Source organism: Equus caballus, chromosome 11, assembly GCF_041296265.1.
Source record: "Equus caballus isolate H_3958 breed thoroughbred chromosome 11, TB-T2T, whole genome shotgun sequence".
Taxonomy (NCBI): Eukaryota; Metazoa; Chordata; class Mammalia; order Perissodactyla; family Equidae; genus Equus; species Equus caballus.
In genome coordinates this window covers 55,223,001-55,237,683 of record NC_091694.1, presented here as the reverse complement: position 1 = coordinate 55,237,683, position 14,683 = coordinate 55,223,001, and the positions used below count along the sequence as shown (strand labels likewise).

At 43.1% G+C, this 14,683-nt stretch overlaps 1 protein-coding gene and 1 long non-coding RNA gene across 12 annotated transcripts in view; one reads left to right on the top strand and one right to left on the bottom strand.

Moving 5' to 3' along the window:
• ARHGAP44 (Rho GTPase activating protein 44) overlaps window positions 1-11,199 on the bottom strand; it is a 180,720-nt gene extending 169,521 nt beyond the window's left edge. For 7 of the 11 annotated variants that reach the window (XR_011423089.1, XR_011423090.1, XR_011423088.1 and 4 more), the window contains exon 1: window positions 10,767-11,172. Coding sequence is in view for 6 of the 11 variants with exons in the window: in XM_023653530.2 (XP_023509298.1) it covers window positions 10,767-10,819 (53 nt within the window). In the remaining 5 variants the exon portion in view is untranslated. Of the gene's footprint in view, window positions 1-9,878; window positions 10,477-10,766 lie in introns of those variants that run through there. The other 4 variants (XM_001503326.6, XM_070226580.1, XM_070226584.1 and 1 more) reach the window with 4 other exon arrangements.
• On the top strand, window positions 11,181-14,104 carry LOC138916190 (uncharacterized). Its single transcript, XR_011423091.1, has 3 exons — window positions 11,181-11,404; window positions 11,765-11,887; window positions 13,861-14,104. It is a non-coding gene; the product is annotated as an uncharacterized lncRNA (long non-coding RNA).
• The last annotated feature ends 579 nt before the right edge of the window (window positions 14,105-14,683 follow it).

Here is a 14,683-nt window from a genome sequence, read left to right as displayed (position 1 = left end):
TTAGCATTTCCAAAACCACCTAAACTGAAGTAACATGAGGGACCCTGAGGGTGCAGAGATCCACATCAGGGAGAGCAGACAGGGGAAGCATTTGCCTGTGCTTGGCCTACTTAGGACCCAGCTCAGATCTGGCTCTGTCCCCTTCTTGGTCTGCTACTTCTAGCCTCCATTCCCCATCTACAAAATGGGGTTATAAATAGCAACCAATTCACATATATGTTGCAGTGAGTCAATAAAAATAGTGCCTATACAGTACACAACACAGTTCTTGGCTACAAGTGACATAGCTGTGGCTTTTGTGGTTCTCCTCTTTCTGAGTCCATGAAGGATTGATTGCCTTTTCAACCCCCTTTGCTAACTTTTTTTTTCCCTTTTCTCCCCAAGGCCCCAGCACACAGTTGTATATCCTACTTGTAGGTCATTCTAGTTCTTCTACGTGGGACGCCACCACAGCACAGCTTGATGAGCAGTGCGTAGTTCTGCACCCAGGATCCAAACAGGCAAACCCCAGGCCACCAAAGCAGAGTGCATGAACTCAACCACTCACCACTGAGCCAGCCCCTCAATCCCCTTTGAAGTGGGGTGTAGCCAGGTAATTTGCTTTGGCCAATGAAATGTGAGCAGAAGTGACGTGTGTCATTTCCAGAAAGAAACATTAGGCGCCAGCGTACGATTCATCACATCCCCACTGCCTCTGTCATCGCAGAGGAACGTGTGGGACAGAGTTATGGCAGCCTGCGTACTTGAAGGGCTACTCCCAGCCCCCACCAGCCAGTGCTGTAAGCCACCGAGACTTTGGGGGATTTTGTTAGGGGAGCATAACCTAGAGCATTCTGAGTAACATAATTATTAGTCACAATGGGCTTTAATTGAGTGAGGCCATCAGTATTATTGGTATCTCAAGATGTTTCATGTTCGTAACTAAAGATATAAAAATTGGGTTTGATTTGGGAAAACAAGACAAACGGGTATCAATTTAAGCTGTAATTTTCAGGTACTTAGGAATACAAATAAAGGCAAAATGAATGCCTCATGTCAAAGAGACTTTCAGCACAGCAAGGGATAGCGGTAATAACTATAATTTATTGAGTGCTGATTATTTCCCAGGGGTAATGCTAAGAATATTATCTTTATCATCTTATTTAACCCTGGTAATAATCCCATAAAGTAGGTATCATTCCAGGGTGGTAGGATGAGAATTTCTGTTCTCTTCTTTAGTCCTCTCCCCACTGTATAAAGGGCTTTGTAAAAAAATATACATATATCAAGACATATATATATCAAAAACTAATTTTGACATGAGAGATAGTGGATATCAGCAAGAGAAAAGTTTGTTATCCTAAAGATGTTCCTCTCTGAAGGGTCTTACCAATTCTGATGGAAAACTATGAGAATCTATAGCCACACTCCTATGATAGAGACAAAGAATAACCATTCTCATAGCTCCGCTTGGAGGAGATGGCAGGGCAGAGGGGACTTTGGTGAGCAGGAGTACGAGGAGGATTTCAAAGATAGTCAGTGGGAGAGGTGAGAGTTAATACTCTTGGTTAGTCAACTGTGGTACAGGCTCCCTGTCTCCAGTCACATCCAGGGAAGCTTCGTGACTAGTTCTAGCCAATGAAATATGAACAGAGCTGCCATTTGTAAGTTCCAGGCTCAGGCATTTAAGAGCCAATATGCCATCTCTGCATTCTCTCTTCACCTTGAGCAGAGACTGGAAGCCACATGTTGAGATTAGGGGGCAGGGGGATGGATGCATACTGGGTCCCTGAATCACGCATGGAGAACTATCCCTGACTCACATCACATTTCACATGAGCTTAAAATAAACTTTTGCTATGCGATTTTGCTATGCACTATGAGATTCCAGAGCTCATGTGCTACCATAGCAGAGCCTGACCTACCCTAATATAACATGCAAGAATGAAGACTAGGAAAAGAACAAAATAAGCCCGAGGAAATCAGGAGGAAGGAATCTAAAAGTTTAAAAAGCAGAATTTACTACAAATTCTGAAATGAATACACTATAGAAAAAGAATACACTGATCAAGAGCTAACAAGAAAAACATTTTTTAAGAAAGAATAGATTAAATCTAAGAACTGATTCTACAGGGTGTGAGGGAAAGGAAATCCTTTGGCAAAGCCAGTTAAGGTGAAAAAAGAGAGAGAAATGCAAATTAGGATGATAAAGGAGATACAACTATACACTTAGAAAAGATTCTATTTAATTTCAAAATCATAATGAAATGAATGCTTTCCTATAAAATATGTTACTGAAAATGATTCAGGAAAAGATAGAAAGCATAAATAGTCTAATGACCATTGAAGAAACTGGGGAAACCGTCAAAGAACTACCTCCAAAAAAATGTCCTACGAAAGTTGTTTCCAACCTTCAAAGAACAAGTAATTCCTTTCCTCACCATTGCATAGAAAAAGAAGGAAATGGACAATTCATTTTACAATGTTATCAAAATTTGACAGGTTTAGCAAAAGAAAAATATTCAGATGCTCTCATTTATGAATACTGAATACCAAAATCCTAAGTAAAACAATAAATTAAATCTAGTAGCAGATTAAAAAAATTACCAAACCATAGTCAAAAAGATTGACTGCAGGAAGGCAAGGAGAGCTCAATGTTAGAGAATCTATGGAGGTCCAAGCTTGTAAAAACACAAGCTCCTCACAGGTAGAAGCTCTACGACTGATGCATCCCCAGCACAGAACAATGCCTGGAACACAGTAAGTGCTCAATAAATATTTATGGCAAAATTATTGAGTGACCATATTAGTAAATTAAAGTAGGAAAAACATATGATCATCTTTAAAGACTATGATAACATAATTAAACAAATTTAACTTTGACACCAAAGAAAAATCAAAGTAAAATATTAAAATTATGCACTAGGTAATACGACTGAAAAACAAAATCTCTTGGACCAATTATCATGCATTTCCATGGAGGATACTTAGAAAACACAGAAACCCACACATTGCCACAATATTTTAACACTGTTCTACAAGTCCTAGACAATGCAATTAGACAAGAAAATAAAATAAATATAAATACTAGAGAAGAAGAAGCAAAATTATTACTTGCAGAAAATATGATTACGTATCTGCAAAATCCAGCAGACATCTTTTTAAAGTGCTTAAAAGTAATGAGATAGCTCATGAAGGCGGTTTTGTTAAGATAATTATGCAAAAATCAGTAACTTTTTTATATTCCAAATAAAGAGTATGAAAATATAACTTAACAAAAGATTCCAATCATTAAGTCTACAGTAACGACAATGACAAATTACCTAAAAACAAAGCAAAACTGTGCAGGACCTAAATGGACCAAAAATACTTTATAAGATCGTAAACAGACTTGAATAAATATATCCCATTCCCAGATGGGAAAAATTCTCATCATACTCAATATTGTAAAATTGTCAATTTTCCCCACCTTAATATATACATTTAAAAAAATACTGATGAAGAATAAACAAATGAACATAGCCAAAAAATATATAATCAACTTTCTTTTACAAGGCAGCAATTTGTAGATCTGCTGTGGTTAAGGCACAGCAAGATCCTCAGACAAAGCTGTTGATATCTAATTGCCAAGGCAAGGAGCTGCCCTCAGTGAAGCTGGGATGGGGGCCCAGTCTGGCTCCACTGCTCCTCTCGCCCAAAGCATGGGATGCCCGAATCCACCACTGTTCACCTGCACAGCTGAGCCCATGTCAAATTCCTGCCTGAACTGACAGACAGGTCCAGAGAACAAACTAGAAATCCTAGAAATAGACGCAAGTAGATGAAATCTTTCAGTGCATGATAATGATAACATTTCAATACAGTGGGTATGAATTACATTATTCAATTTGATAGTAGGGTAATTATTTCTTTTTATTTAAAAAAAAAAAAAACCTAAATGTGACACCTAACTCATGTCATACACCAAAATTAATGACTGACAAATTAAAAATTTGATGGTAAACAAAACTATATAAGTGATAATGAAAATGTATAAATATTTATGTAAGCTTGGGCTAGGAAAAGTGTTTCTAAGCATAAACTTTAAGCACAAATCATAAATTGATAAACCTAAGATCACAAAATATTATAAAAGACATAAAACAAAATATAAATGCAAAAAAACTATAGGGAGATATGTGTGGCATATGACAAAGCACATATATGCTTAATCTATTAAAAATTACCTAAAAATCAAGAAAACAATTATGAACATGACTTTAGAAAAATGGGGCAAAGACATATAAGGCAATTCAGAAAAGGCAACAAATGTCCAGTAAAAATAAAAAATGCTCAACCTTACTAGAAATTAAATGAGAAAAAAGAGGTTTCTCATTCATGCAATCAAAAAAGTTGTAATATTAGTTGCTGACATAGTTGAGGAAAAGAAATTGACAATTATACCAAAGATGGAAATATAATGAGTGTGTGTGTTTGTATATATAAAGTATACATACACTCATATAGTCTTAAAAACTCACATACTCTTTGACCCAGCAATTCCACTTGTAAGATTTCATCCTAGGAAGGTAAAGCAGTGAGAAACATTTGCTACAAGATTAGCAAAAGGAAGTCAGTTGACTATAATGGAATATTACATAATCCTGAAAAATTATGCTGAGATACATAGTTGATACATAGGATGATATTGAAGATACAATGTGAAGAGGGGAAAAAAGCTGGTTGGAAAACAGTATACAAAGTCTGGTCTCTATCTCCTTTTTAAGAACATACTATTAAAAACTTAGAAGACTATACAGAGAATATTAACTGTCGTCTCCAAGTAATGCGATTACTGATTCTTCTCCTTTGTGCCCATCCATAAGTTTATAACTTTTCTACAATAAACAAATATCACTTACATAACCAAAAAGAAAGTTAAAAAAAGTAAATTGAATTCTGTGGGAAAATAAACATTTACTCTAAAAATAAATTCTAAAGTTGGAAAATGAAAGCAAAAACATCTGCTTCCTGGACAGAAAGGACAGTTTTAAATTGCTAGACAGCCACACGCTTCCCAAAGGCAGTACGGTTCCAGGTAGCAGCTAACTGCGATGCCCGATGCCCAACAGGAAAGCCCTAACTCTCGCTCTCTCCCCTCAATCTTCCCTCTGACCTATAATTCACCCAATGCAGAGCTGAAGCACAATTTTCTTATTTGCTGTCATTATCAATATAGCATTTGAAATAACCTGTTCTTTATTATTAAGAGGCAGGCTTACTAATCCCCTCTAAAAGGAACAACCATAAATTAAATTACTGTTTTACTCACGTCTACTGATTCACTTTTCCTAGAGGAAAAAAAAAAATGGTCCTTATCACCCATCATGAAAAATACTAATGAATGTTGATAAATGTCTCCGGTGGAGGTAAAATGGGAGGGGAAGCCATTAATTGCTATTGAAGAGAATGGCTCCCTCACAATGACTTGCAGGTCTGGGATAACAGAATTCTGCAGGAAGCCCAGGCAGCCTCATGCTGATGGCTGAGAGCAGCCCAGCTGAAGGCTCAAAGCCAGCAGATCTGCACAGTAAGGAGTTTAGAAGACATGAGCAAAGAATACTCCCTCCAGATCTGCTAGCCCGTTCATCACTTGCTGAGTACATTCTGTTATCTCTGACATATATACACTACAGCAGGTGACGAGACACGGGCTTCCATTAAACTCTAGCGAAAAACTTCGCTCTGAGACCTAAGGAATGTGCTCAGCACTCTTTGGGGAACAGGTTTGGGTCTGCCTAGCCCTTCCGGGCTAACATGAAGACATGGCAGGGCCTATGTTGGTCCGACATCGGTCCAACTCAAAGAGAAATAATAGGTGGGGAACAAAGCAGTCTGATGAGTAATTTGGAATTGGTTCTGACTTTTCCCTGATGTCCTGCTGATTGGGTCACGGCTCTTAGGAGACCTGCTGATGGGCAAGGCAGTGTCTCAGAGAAACCTTCAAGGAAAAGATCCTCACTGGCTTCAGCTGCTTTGGCCTGAGCAAAAATGTCTGCAGCACCACTGCTCCCAGAGGATGCTGCATCCTCAGCATCTGTCTTGGTACCACTGGCTGCTGCAGTGACATCCTGAGAGCTGCACAGCAGCAATGATGCTCAGTCAAGCTGTGCACCAGAAACCAAGCCCACTTAGTCTTGCATGCTGCTGAGAAGTCTAGGAATGGAAAACGGCGCTCTGTAAACAAAACTTTGTCTTCCACTCCCCAACTCACAGCCTCTAAAACCAAATAATCCAACCCAACCCACCTGGCTCCTGTCCTTCCACGCCTCCCTCCCACACTTCCATACATATCTCCTTGGCTACTGAGACACCTTGAACATCACTCATTTCTGCACAAGAACACAGAGCCCATTTTTGGCTATCACTGGGCAGTGGCTGTTGAAATCTAAGAAGCCCTTTACACTTAGGAGGCCAACGTTTTTGGACGACTGAATGGGCAAGCAGAAGAGGAAAATGACAATGAATCTCATCAACCATTTGTTGAGCACTTGGCATAAGCCAGGCTCCCTGTCACCTCACAGCAGCCCTCAGAGGTGGAGGCTACTGTGACCCATATTGTGTAGACTGAAAAAAACGTGCTCCTCACCAGACCAAGGTGCCAGTTTGACCTCCATTTCCTCTTTCACTTAACAGGTCTCTAAATTTCAGTTCACAGCCTTAGTCCGCCCAACACAAATCAAATGCCACTTCCAAGAAAAACACTCCATGCCTTTCAGGGCGCTTCTCACTCCAGCAACCAATAGGCCTTCTTGAAGGTAAAAAAATGGCATCATAAATTAGGCATGAACTAATTTCTCCCTTAAATCTCACTCTATCCTTCCCACTGCTGGGTTCAGCAGTGCAACTGCGCTCACTCCTCTGAACTCCCATGCCCATCACAAAATGAAAGAGGCGCGGTATCAGGAGCTTCTCCCATCTCTGACCGCTTCGCACAACTTCCTGATCTTTAATACATGGATCTTCTGCTCACTTATTCATCCAGCTGCCAAAGAATTTCAGAGACCCTACTATATACGCCAGGCATTAAGGCAGTTCCCTTGCTCACAAGGAACTTAAAGTCTAGGGGGAAAGACAAATGAGGAAAGATAAAAATTACAATACAACACAACCATAGCATGCTTTTAGAATACAGATTCCAAGAGAATAGAGCTTGTGTTCGCTCTCCACTGCAATATCCCCTGACCCAGAGCAGTGCCAGGCATACAGCAGGCATCCAACAAATACTGAATGAATGAATGAATGCATGCACGCCACAGTGCATATGACCCAATGACAGTTATAACATTTGCTAAAGATGCTTGTAGCTACTATGTGTCCAGCATTTCCTACTGCTGAGCACTGTGTCAGGCACTCTTCAGGGGTGATCTGTCATCATTACCACATTACCACAGTGCAACCCTTATTATTCGTGTTCTGCTGATAAAGAAACTCATGTGCAGAAAGTTCAGCTCCAGATTCCATAGCCAGTAAGCAAGAAACCAGATCTGTCCCCCTTGAAAGGCTGTGCTGCTCGGAACCATTAGGCACATGGTCGTCCAGTCTTGAAGGGCAGGGAATGCTTCCAAAGGATGGAATGAAGCGAAGGGAAAGAGAGGGCAAAGTTCAAAGTAGAAGGAACGTGTGCACAGACTGGAGAAGTGGACCAAGGAGGAGACAAAACTTTTCCCAGTTAAATGCAATGAGTTTTATAAACTCTTCGAGTGGCTCATACCCTTTCCACTCAGATGTGAGCACTTCGAGGGAAAATACTAGTAAGTCCATAGAATACATTTAAGCATGGCAATTCCTACATCGTTAAAGACTAGATCCAATCCCTAGCTGTTTTAGATTCAGAAGAACTCCAGAACCTGTAACTTAAGGAAGGTGAGCTAGGTAAGGAACCATGAGAAGGAGCAAGCCTCAAGCCCATCTCTCAGTCTTCCCTCAAAGACAGGAAAGTCATCACTTGAAAGACACACAAGAATAAGAATCCAGTGGCTTGCTGAAGCAACTCCATAAAGAGATCTACCAATTCCACACCTAAATTCCAAACCTCCGATCCTGTTGCTTCTCCTGAATCCAGAAAAGCAATGTTAGGTTCATGCCACACTATATTCTCAATAAGATAAAGCAAAGCCTGCCCCTTTTATTTGCCTATGTGGATTCTACACCAAACTGTTTTAATCTTGCCAATAAATGCAAATTGAGCATCAACTGTCCACAAGGCATTGCACTATATACACTGAGCATATTATAATAGCAATTAATACCTTCTATTGGGGGCAGACAGACAAGAAGACAAAAAATGAAAAATAAGAGCATTTCAAAAAGTGATGAGTGCTGTGACAAAACTGAACAGGATGATGGGCTAGAGAGCAAATGGGGGAAGAGAGGCCTCTCAAAGTCCTTTGAGCTATGACCTGAATGATGAGGACGAGACACATGGGAAGAGCACAGCATCAGCCTGGCAGGGAAAGGGGGAAAACAACAAGAACAAAGCCCCCAGATGGAAACGAGCTTGGTGTGTTTAGGACAAGGAAGGCCACTGTGGATGGAGCACAGTGCATAAAAAGAGGATGGAACAGAATGAGTACAGAAAGACAGAGGGGTCAAGGCAGGTACAGTCTTGTAAGTCACAGGAAAGATTTGGGACACGAAGTGCAATGAAACGCCATTGGAGGCTTTTAAGCAGCAAAGTAACATGAACTCATTTTTGCTTTAAAAGATTCACTCTGAATGTCATCAAAATGGATACATATTAGTGATACACAATAGTGAGCTGGCCCTTACTTCACCTGGTGCATGACACAAGGGATGCATCTAATAAAGAGAAAGAATTCATCCACATGCCAGCATCCTCCAGATCCCAACAAACAAGTGGAAAGCACCGCTTGGTGACCAGCTGCTTGGACTTCTAAGAATGTACTTTCAAATAAGTAAGAGCACTTATTTCGAAACCCAACTTCCCCTCTCCCTTTGTCATTCCCTCCAGGGATGAGGGTGAAAAACAAGATTTTACACCTGAGGCTTGTAAATCTTATTGCTTTGAAACAAGTCCTGAAAAGAGACAGAAGAACTGTGTCTCAGGGGCACCAGGAAGAAGCATAGAAACCTTGCTAACATTTTGATTCGAGCGCTGAACTAAAACCCACTGGCAACCCATGTCTACAGTCAGGGACCTCCTGATTATCTGGTTGGTCTAATTCGATGACTGATGCCAGCCCACGGGGTGATGCAGAAGTCAAGATATTAAAGACAGGTCGGCTTGACTGTCATCTGCTAAACAACCAATACAGGAAAACACTATCTCAGCGTTCAACATATCAAAAGGCAGCCCACGTGAGGCTATATCTGTGGTGACACCAGGCCAGAAATCTGGGCTAATCTGACTCTGCTATTCATAAATTCTCCCTCATGTTAAAGCACATGTGTTTGGGAAAGGAAAATGAATCCAAGTCAATTTTAGACATGGTTACTTGGAAACCATCTGGAGTCCCTGGAAGCATAAGAAACTACCGCATCCGCTGCCCTCAAATGCCCACCGTAATTAGGGCAGTATGCTTACATTCGAGTTTAGTGTCCCCACCCCCACCCGACCAGATGCCAGTTCAGGCTCCACTTCCCACCCAAGAAAGGTATTTGGTTTCTTGGTAAATCTAGTGGAGAGCCCTCTATGTGTTAAGCTCGCACTTGAACTGCACCCAAGGCTAGGTTCTCTGCTTCCCGCCTGCTTTAGAAATGCACACCTGAATTCCTTCGCCTCCGCGGCAACGGAAATCCCTCCCCAGGGACAGAAGTTCCATGAAAAATCCCCTCTACCTAACAATCCTGTGTTCAGAGCATGTCTAGCTTTGGAAGAGACCCACCAGAATCCTTACGTAATGTTAATAGATGTTGGCACCCCGCAGAGCCGCTCCTGGAGACACTAGCCCAGATGTAGCCCATTTTCACAGTGATGACAGCAGGCTTGCAGACAGGGTCTTGCAGCTTCCTAGGGCCTGGCTCTTCCTGACTGTGGGGCCTCTGTCCCCCTCCCCTACCTGACTGTGATCTTCTGCTTATCTCGTCTTCCGTAGCAGTTGGGCCTCCCTTTCTGCAGCCTCCCTCCACTGAAATCAGTCTTAGGACCAAGCCGACAGCAGCGCCATTCCACCAGCACCTTCCCTGCCCCCGCTCCCCCTACCCCTTCAGATCCTCTCTCCATCTAACGCCTTAAGAAACCCGGCCAGGAAAGAGATCCAGAATCTCGTACAGTCACAGTCCCAAAAGACAAACACGGCAGGAGGGGCCGGCTCAGCTCTTCCAAGCCAAGCAGGCCCAACACTTGCCCTGGACCACTGAGAAGCCCCGAACTCGGCGCAGGGGAGGGATCTTCGGAGAGCGACTGCGGTTCGGCTGCCTCCAGCACAATCAGAGCAAACACCTGTTTCCAGGAAGCTATGCGGCCAGAGGGAGAAGGGAGTCCCGGGGAAAGGCAGGTGAAGGGGCAGCTGGGGACGCAGGTAAAGGATGCGTCACACTTGGCACTTGGCAACCGGAGCCCCAGAGCAGCAGGCAGAGCGTGAGAAGGGCTCCGGGGTCTGGGAAGTTCAGAGAGGAGGGGTCGCTTCTCTGAGCGGCGCCCGGAGGCGGCCAGCGCAGAGGAAGGGACGGCGGGGAGGGAAGAGAGGGGCACAGGAGGCCAGGCGGGCTCCATCACCTGCGCGCCCAGGCGGATGCAGCCTCGCAGGCGCGCACCGGCCCGCGGCTACCAGCGGGTGACCTACCTGCCCACCGTCTGGTTGGCCAGCTGGCGCATGCGATTGAACTGCTTCTTCATCGTGGCCCCGCTGCCGCGCTAGCCCGGGAGCTGGGGAAGGACAGAGCAGCGCGGAGCCCGCCGCAGGGTTACATGGCTCCCGTGCGGAGCCTCCCGGGCGACGGCGGCGGCACTGCGGAGCCTCCAGGAGCCGTCTGGCCCGCGCGCGGCTCCCTCCCGAGGGCACCACCGCCTACTCCTCCCACCGCGGCGCCTGCTGCCGCATCCTCCTCACGCGCGCCGCGGTGCCTGCATAGTAACGCCCGGGGCCGACCTAGGCGCCGGTCAGGTCCGCCCGGGCTGCCTGCCCCCAGCCCCGATCCGGCGCGGGGACCCGGGAGTCTCCGCAGGCTGGCTGGCCCGCTGGCGGGGGCGGGAGGGGGTGTCCCCGCTGCGCTTGTGCGGAGGGCGGCGTGCATTCTGGGACTTGTAGTTTCGCACGCTGGTGCCCACCTTTCCTCTGTCCAAAGTTTACAAGTACAGTGGAGTGCAGAGGTGGGAGAAGGCATCATCGCCAGGGGCTTTGCACTTGAGCATTTTAGAAGGGGAAACGTTTTCCTGCTTTAAAAATAACAAAGTGGAACCAAGAACACAGCAGCAAATAAAGTGAGCATCTGTCTTTCATTTTAAGTGAATGTGAGGCATTACTGTCTTGAATTCACAGGAGGAAGATTTATGTCACCAGGCACGTAGCTCATAAAATTGCATGAGGTCACCTGGTTAACGTTGAGATGCTGGGTTAAGCTTGGGGCCCAGGCGTTGACCGGCAGATTTTGAACCTGGCATAGCTTGCATCCCAGAAATTTGATCCTTCATTTTCACCAAAGCCAATAGGTAACCAGAAGCCAATATAGAAGGATATAATAATAGTGGCATCATGTCTACAGGCCCAATTTGACTGGGACAGCTTTCTTGGATGGCTTAGATTCCAGTCTCATAGCTGTTCTCATTTCTCTTCCTCCAAAGGAGACCAAGGGGCATCAGCTGTGGCAGGCCTGGAACGCCGTACCCAGAGCAGCCCATCGGCAGCAGCTGGCTCCTGAAAAGGGGCTGTGAGTTTCTGCGGGCTCTATCCTTCGGAAAAGATAGGTGATGGCAGTTAGTTTTTATCATTATCTATTAAGGAAGAGTAGTAGGGGCTTTGGATCAAACAGACTTCATACAGTAGAAATCCAAATACCAATTATATAACCTTAGGGAAAAATCATATAACCTCTCTAAGCCTCAGTTTCCTCATCTCTATTAGAGAGATAATACTGCTTGATAGATAACTATTAGTTCAATTACCAATAATCAAATAATATATAAACGTCTATGTAGTACATTGCCGTATCCATTTACTACAAATATGATTATAGTTAGCGTAATAGAAAAAAATGCTATTTCTACAACAGAATTACTAATTTGATAAATGAAGGAACTATTTTGCATATGTTGATTATAGTTGCAAGATGTCCTAAATATGGTTCTAAGTATCTTGCTGGCCAGCTGAACAAAAGATGGTTTGAGGCATGTCATGGCTGAATGAACATGAAGTCTTTAATTAGCTGTGAATTTAGCCTCTGCTTATTAGGTCAGCAGTTCTAGCCAATTAATAAGTGAAGGCATTATTTGCTTTTAACCAACAGGGCTATGCCTATAATTTCTATACAAACTGAAATTATTTCAATTTTGTGATTTTTTTAAAAAACCAAGGCACAGCATGGTTTTTATATGGATAAATGATAGCGAGACCTTAAGGGCACTGTATGACTTTTAGCAACACTGTCTCTGGTTATGTCTAAAACTGCCATGTCCAATACAGTAGCCACCAACCACGTGTGGCTATTAAAAATTAAATTAACTAAACATTTTTTAAAATTAATAATTTAGTTCCTCAGTCACCCAAGCCACATTTTAAGTGCTTAATAGCCACATGTGGTTAGGGGCTGCTGTACTGGACAGAACAAAGATAGAACATTTCTATTATCTCAGAAAGTTCTATTGGACAGCACAAGTCCTAGAGGACCCTGGTAGACAATTCCAATATCATGCCAGCCTCTGCCTTCAATTATAAGATATTTCAGCTCTAAAAGAAAAATCTCTGCTTCTCCACAAAAAATAGCCTACCCTGATAGAGTGCGACCCAATAATATTTTATTAACTGATAGTTTCTTCACGTATTTCCTCTTTTCATGGGCTTTTCCTCCATTCAGGAAGCAGCCGATGCTTTTCCTGCTTCCTACCCCAAGGAAGGGATGACAGTGCAGAAAAAAAGAGAAAGATGTGTCAAGTCTAGTCTTTCGGCCTTTCAGATCAGGCTTCAGAAACAAGCGTGAGAGAATAGAGCCGTTAAAGAAAAGAATTTTGAGTTTCAAGAATATGAGCTTTGGAGCTCTAATAGACTATGTCATAACAGTAGAGTTTGAATATGTACCATCCTGCCTAGTCTAGATAAAAAACACACAGGCTGTAGGGTGTTGAAGATGATGAGAGGGGAGTGAGAGGGGAGAGAGGGAGAGGAAAAGTAGATGATGAATGTACAGATTTTATAATTGTTCAGAAATTTCACTGCCTATGCCTATGGGAAGGCATTAGACTTCGCCTTCTCATCAAGGTTATGATTAATCCTGTGACTTTCTTTGGACAAAGAATATACACAGAAATGAGTTATGCTACTTCCAAGCAGAAATTTTAATAGTACTTTTGTGATCCTGCCCCCTTCTTTTTTTCACTCTATCTACCATATGACCAGCAATGAACTAGTTAGGGGCTGCCGTGGAATGGAGTCATGGCCATCCAGCTGGAGTGGAAAACATGCTTTGTTGTTGTAAGTCAGAGGTTTGGGGATTGTTTGTTACTGCTGCATCACTGAGTCTAAGCTGACCACTACATTGGCTATCTCTGAGACAGTGACTTGCACCTTTCGCCTTCCTGTGGTCAAAGCTTTGATTGGAGGCAGGCATGTTGAAGGCAGATATATCATATATCTTTGGGAGATCTGAGCAAGTGGAGGATCTGGGCACAACCTCTTCAGTGAAGGCTAGGAGTGGCAAAGCTCACAGAGATGCTCTGCCTTGCAGGGCACAGGAGCAGTCAAGATGTCTACGTGGAGTGCCTGAAGTGGCCAAACCACAGTCCTGTGGAGGCCCCAGAGTTCCCTGCCCCAAGCCATGTGCAAAGATTTGTTGTATGTGTGTATGTGTGTGCCACGAGGGTATAGAAAAGTTCCTGAAAGAGCTGGATGCGAATGTTGTTGGGATCAAAGATGAGGAGAAGGCAGCAATGGCCAAGATGTGGAATAAAGAAGCCCCTAATTGCCTGAAATGTAATTTCTGCCACCAGAAGAACAGACTTAAAATTAAAATTAGGTACATTTGAATGAGGTGGGGGCGAGGGAGAAAGAAGAAAGAAAATTCTATTTCTTATACTATACCTGACTTTGACCTTTAGGAGGATTACACCTCCTACTCCTATTGACCTTAAGTTTGGCCACATGACTTGCTTTCACCAACAAAATAAGGGCTTATTGGCTTCAACAGTGCTGTAGTGCTATTTATCCGAGGTATGTTCCCTCTGAAATCTGATATTCCACTTAGTAACCCCTGAATTGGAGTGGTTTTATCATCTTCATTCTGAGTCCAAGCATTCATTAGAGCTGCTGTCTAAGATAGGCGTACTAAAGACATGTGGTTACTTAATTTTAATTTTAAATTAAGTTAAAATTAGAAATTCAGTTTCTCAACTACACTAGCCACATTTTAACTACCCAGTAACCACATGTGGTGAGTGGCTACTATATTAGTGTAAAATAGAACACCTCCATCATCATGGAAAATTCTATTGGACAGCACTGGTCTATAGAACAGAATGCAAAATATGGGGTCCAGGAGAAGAGAGGAAACC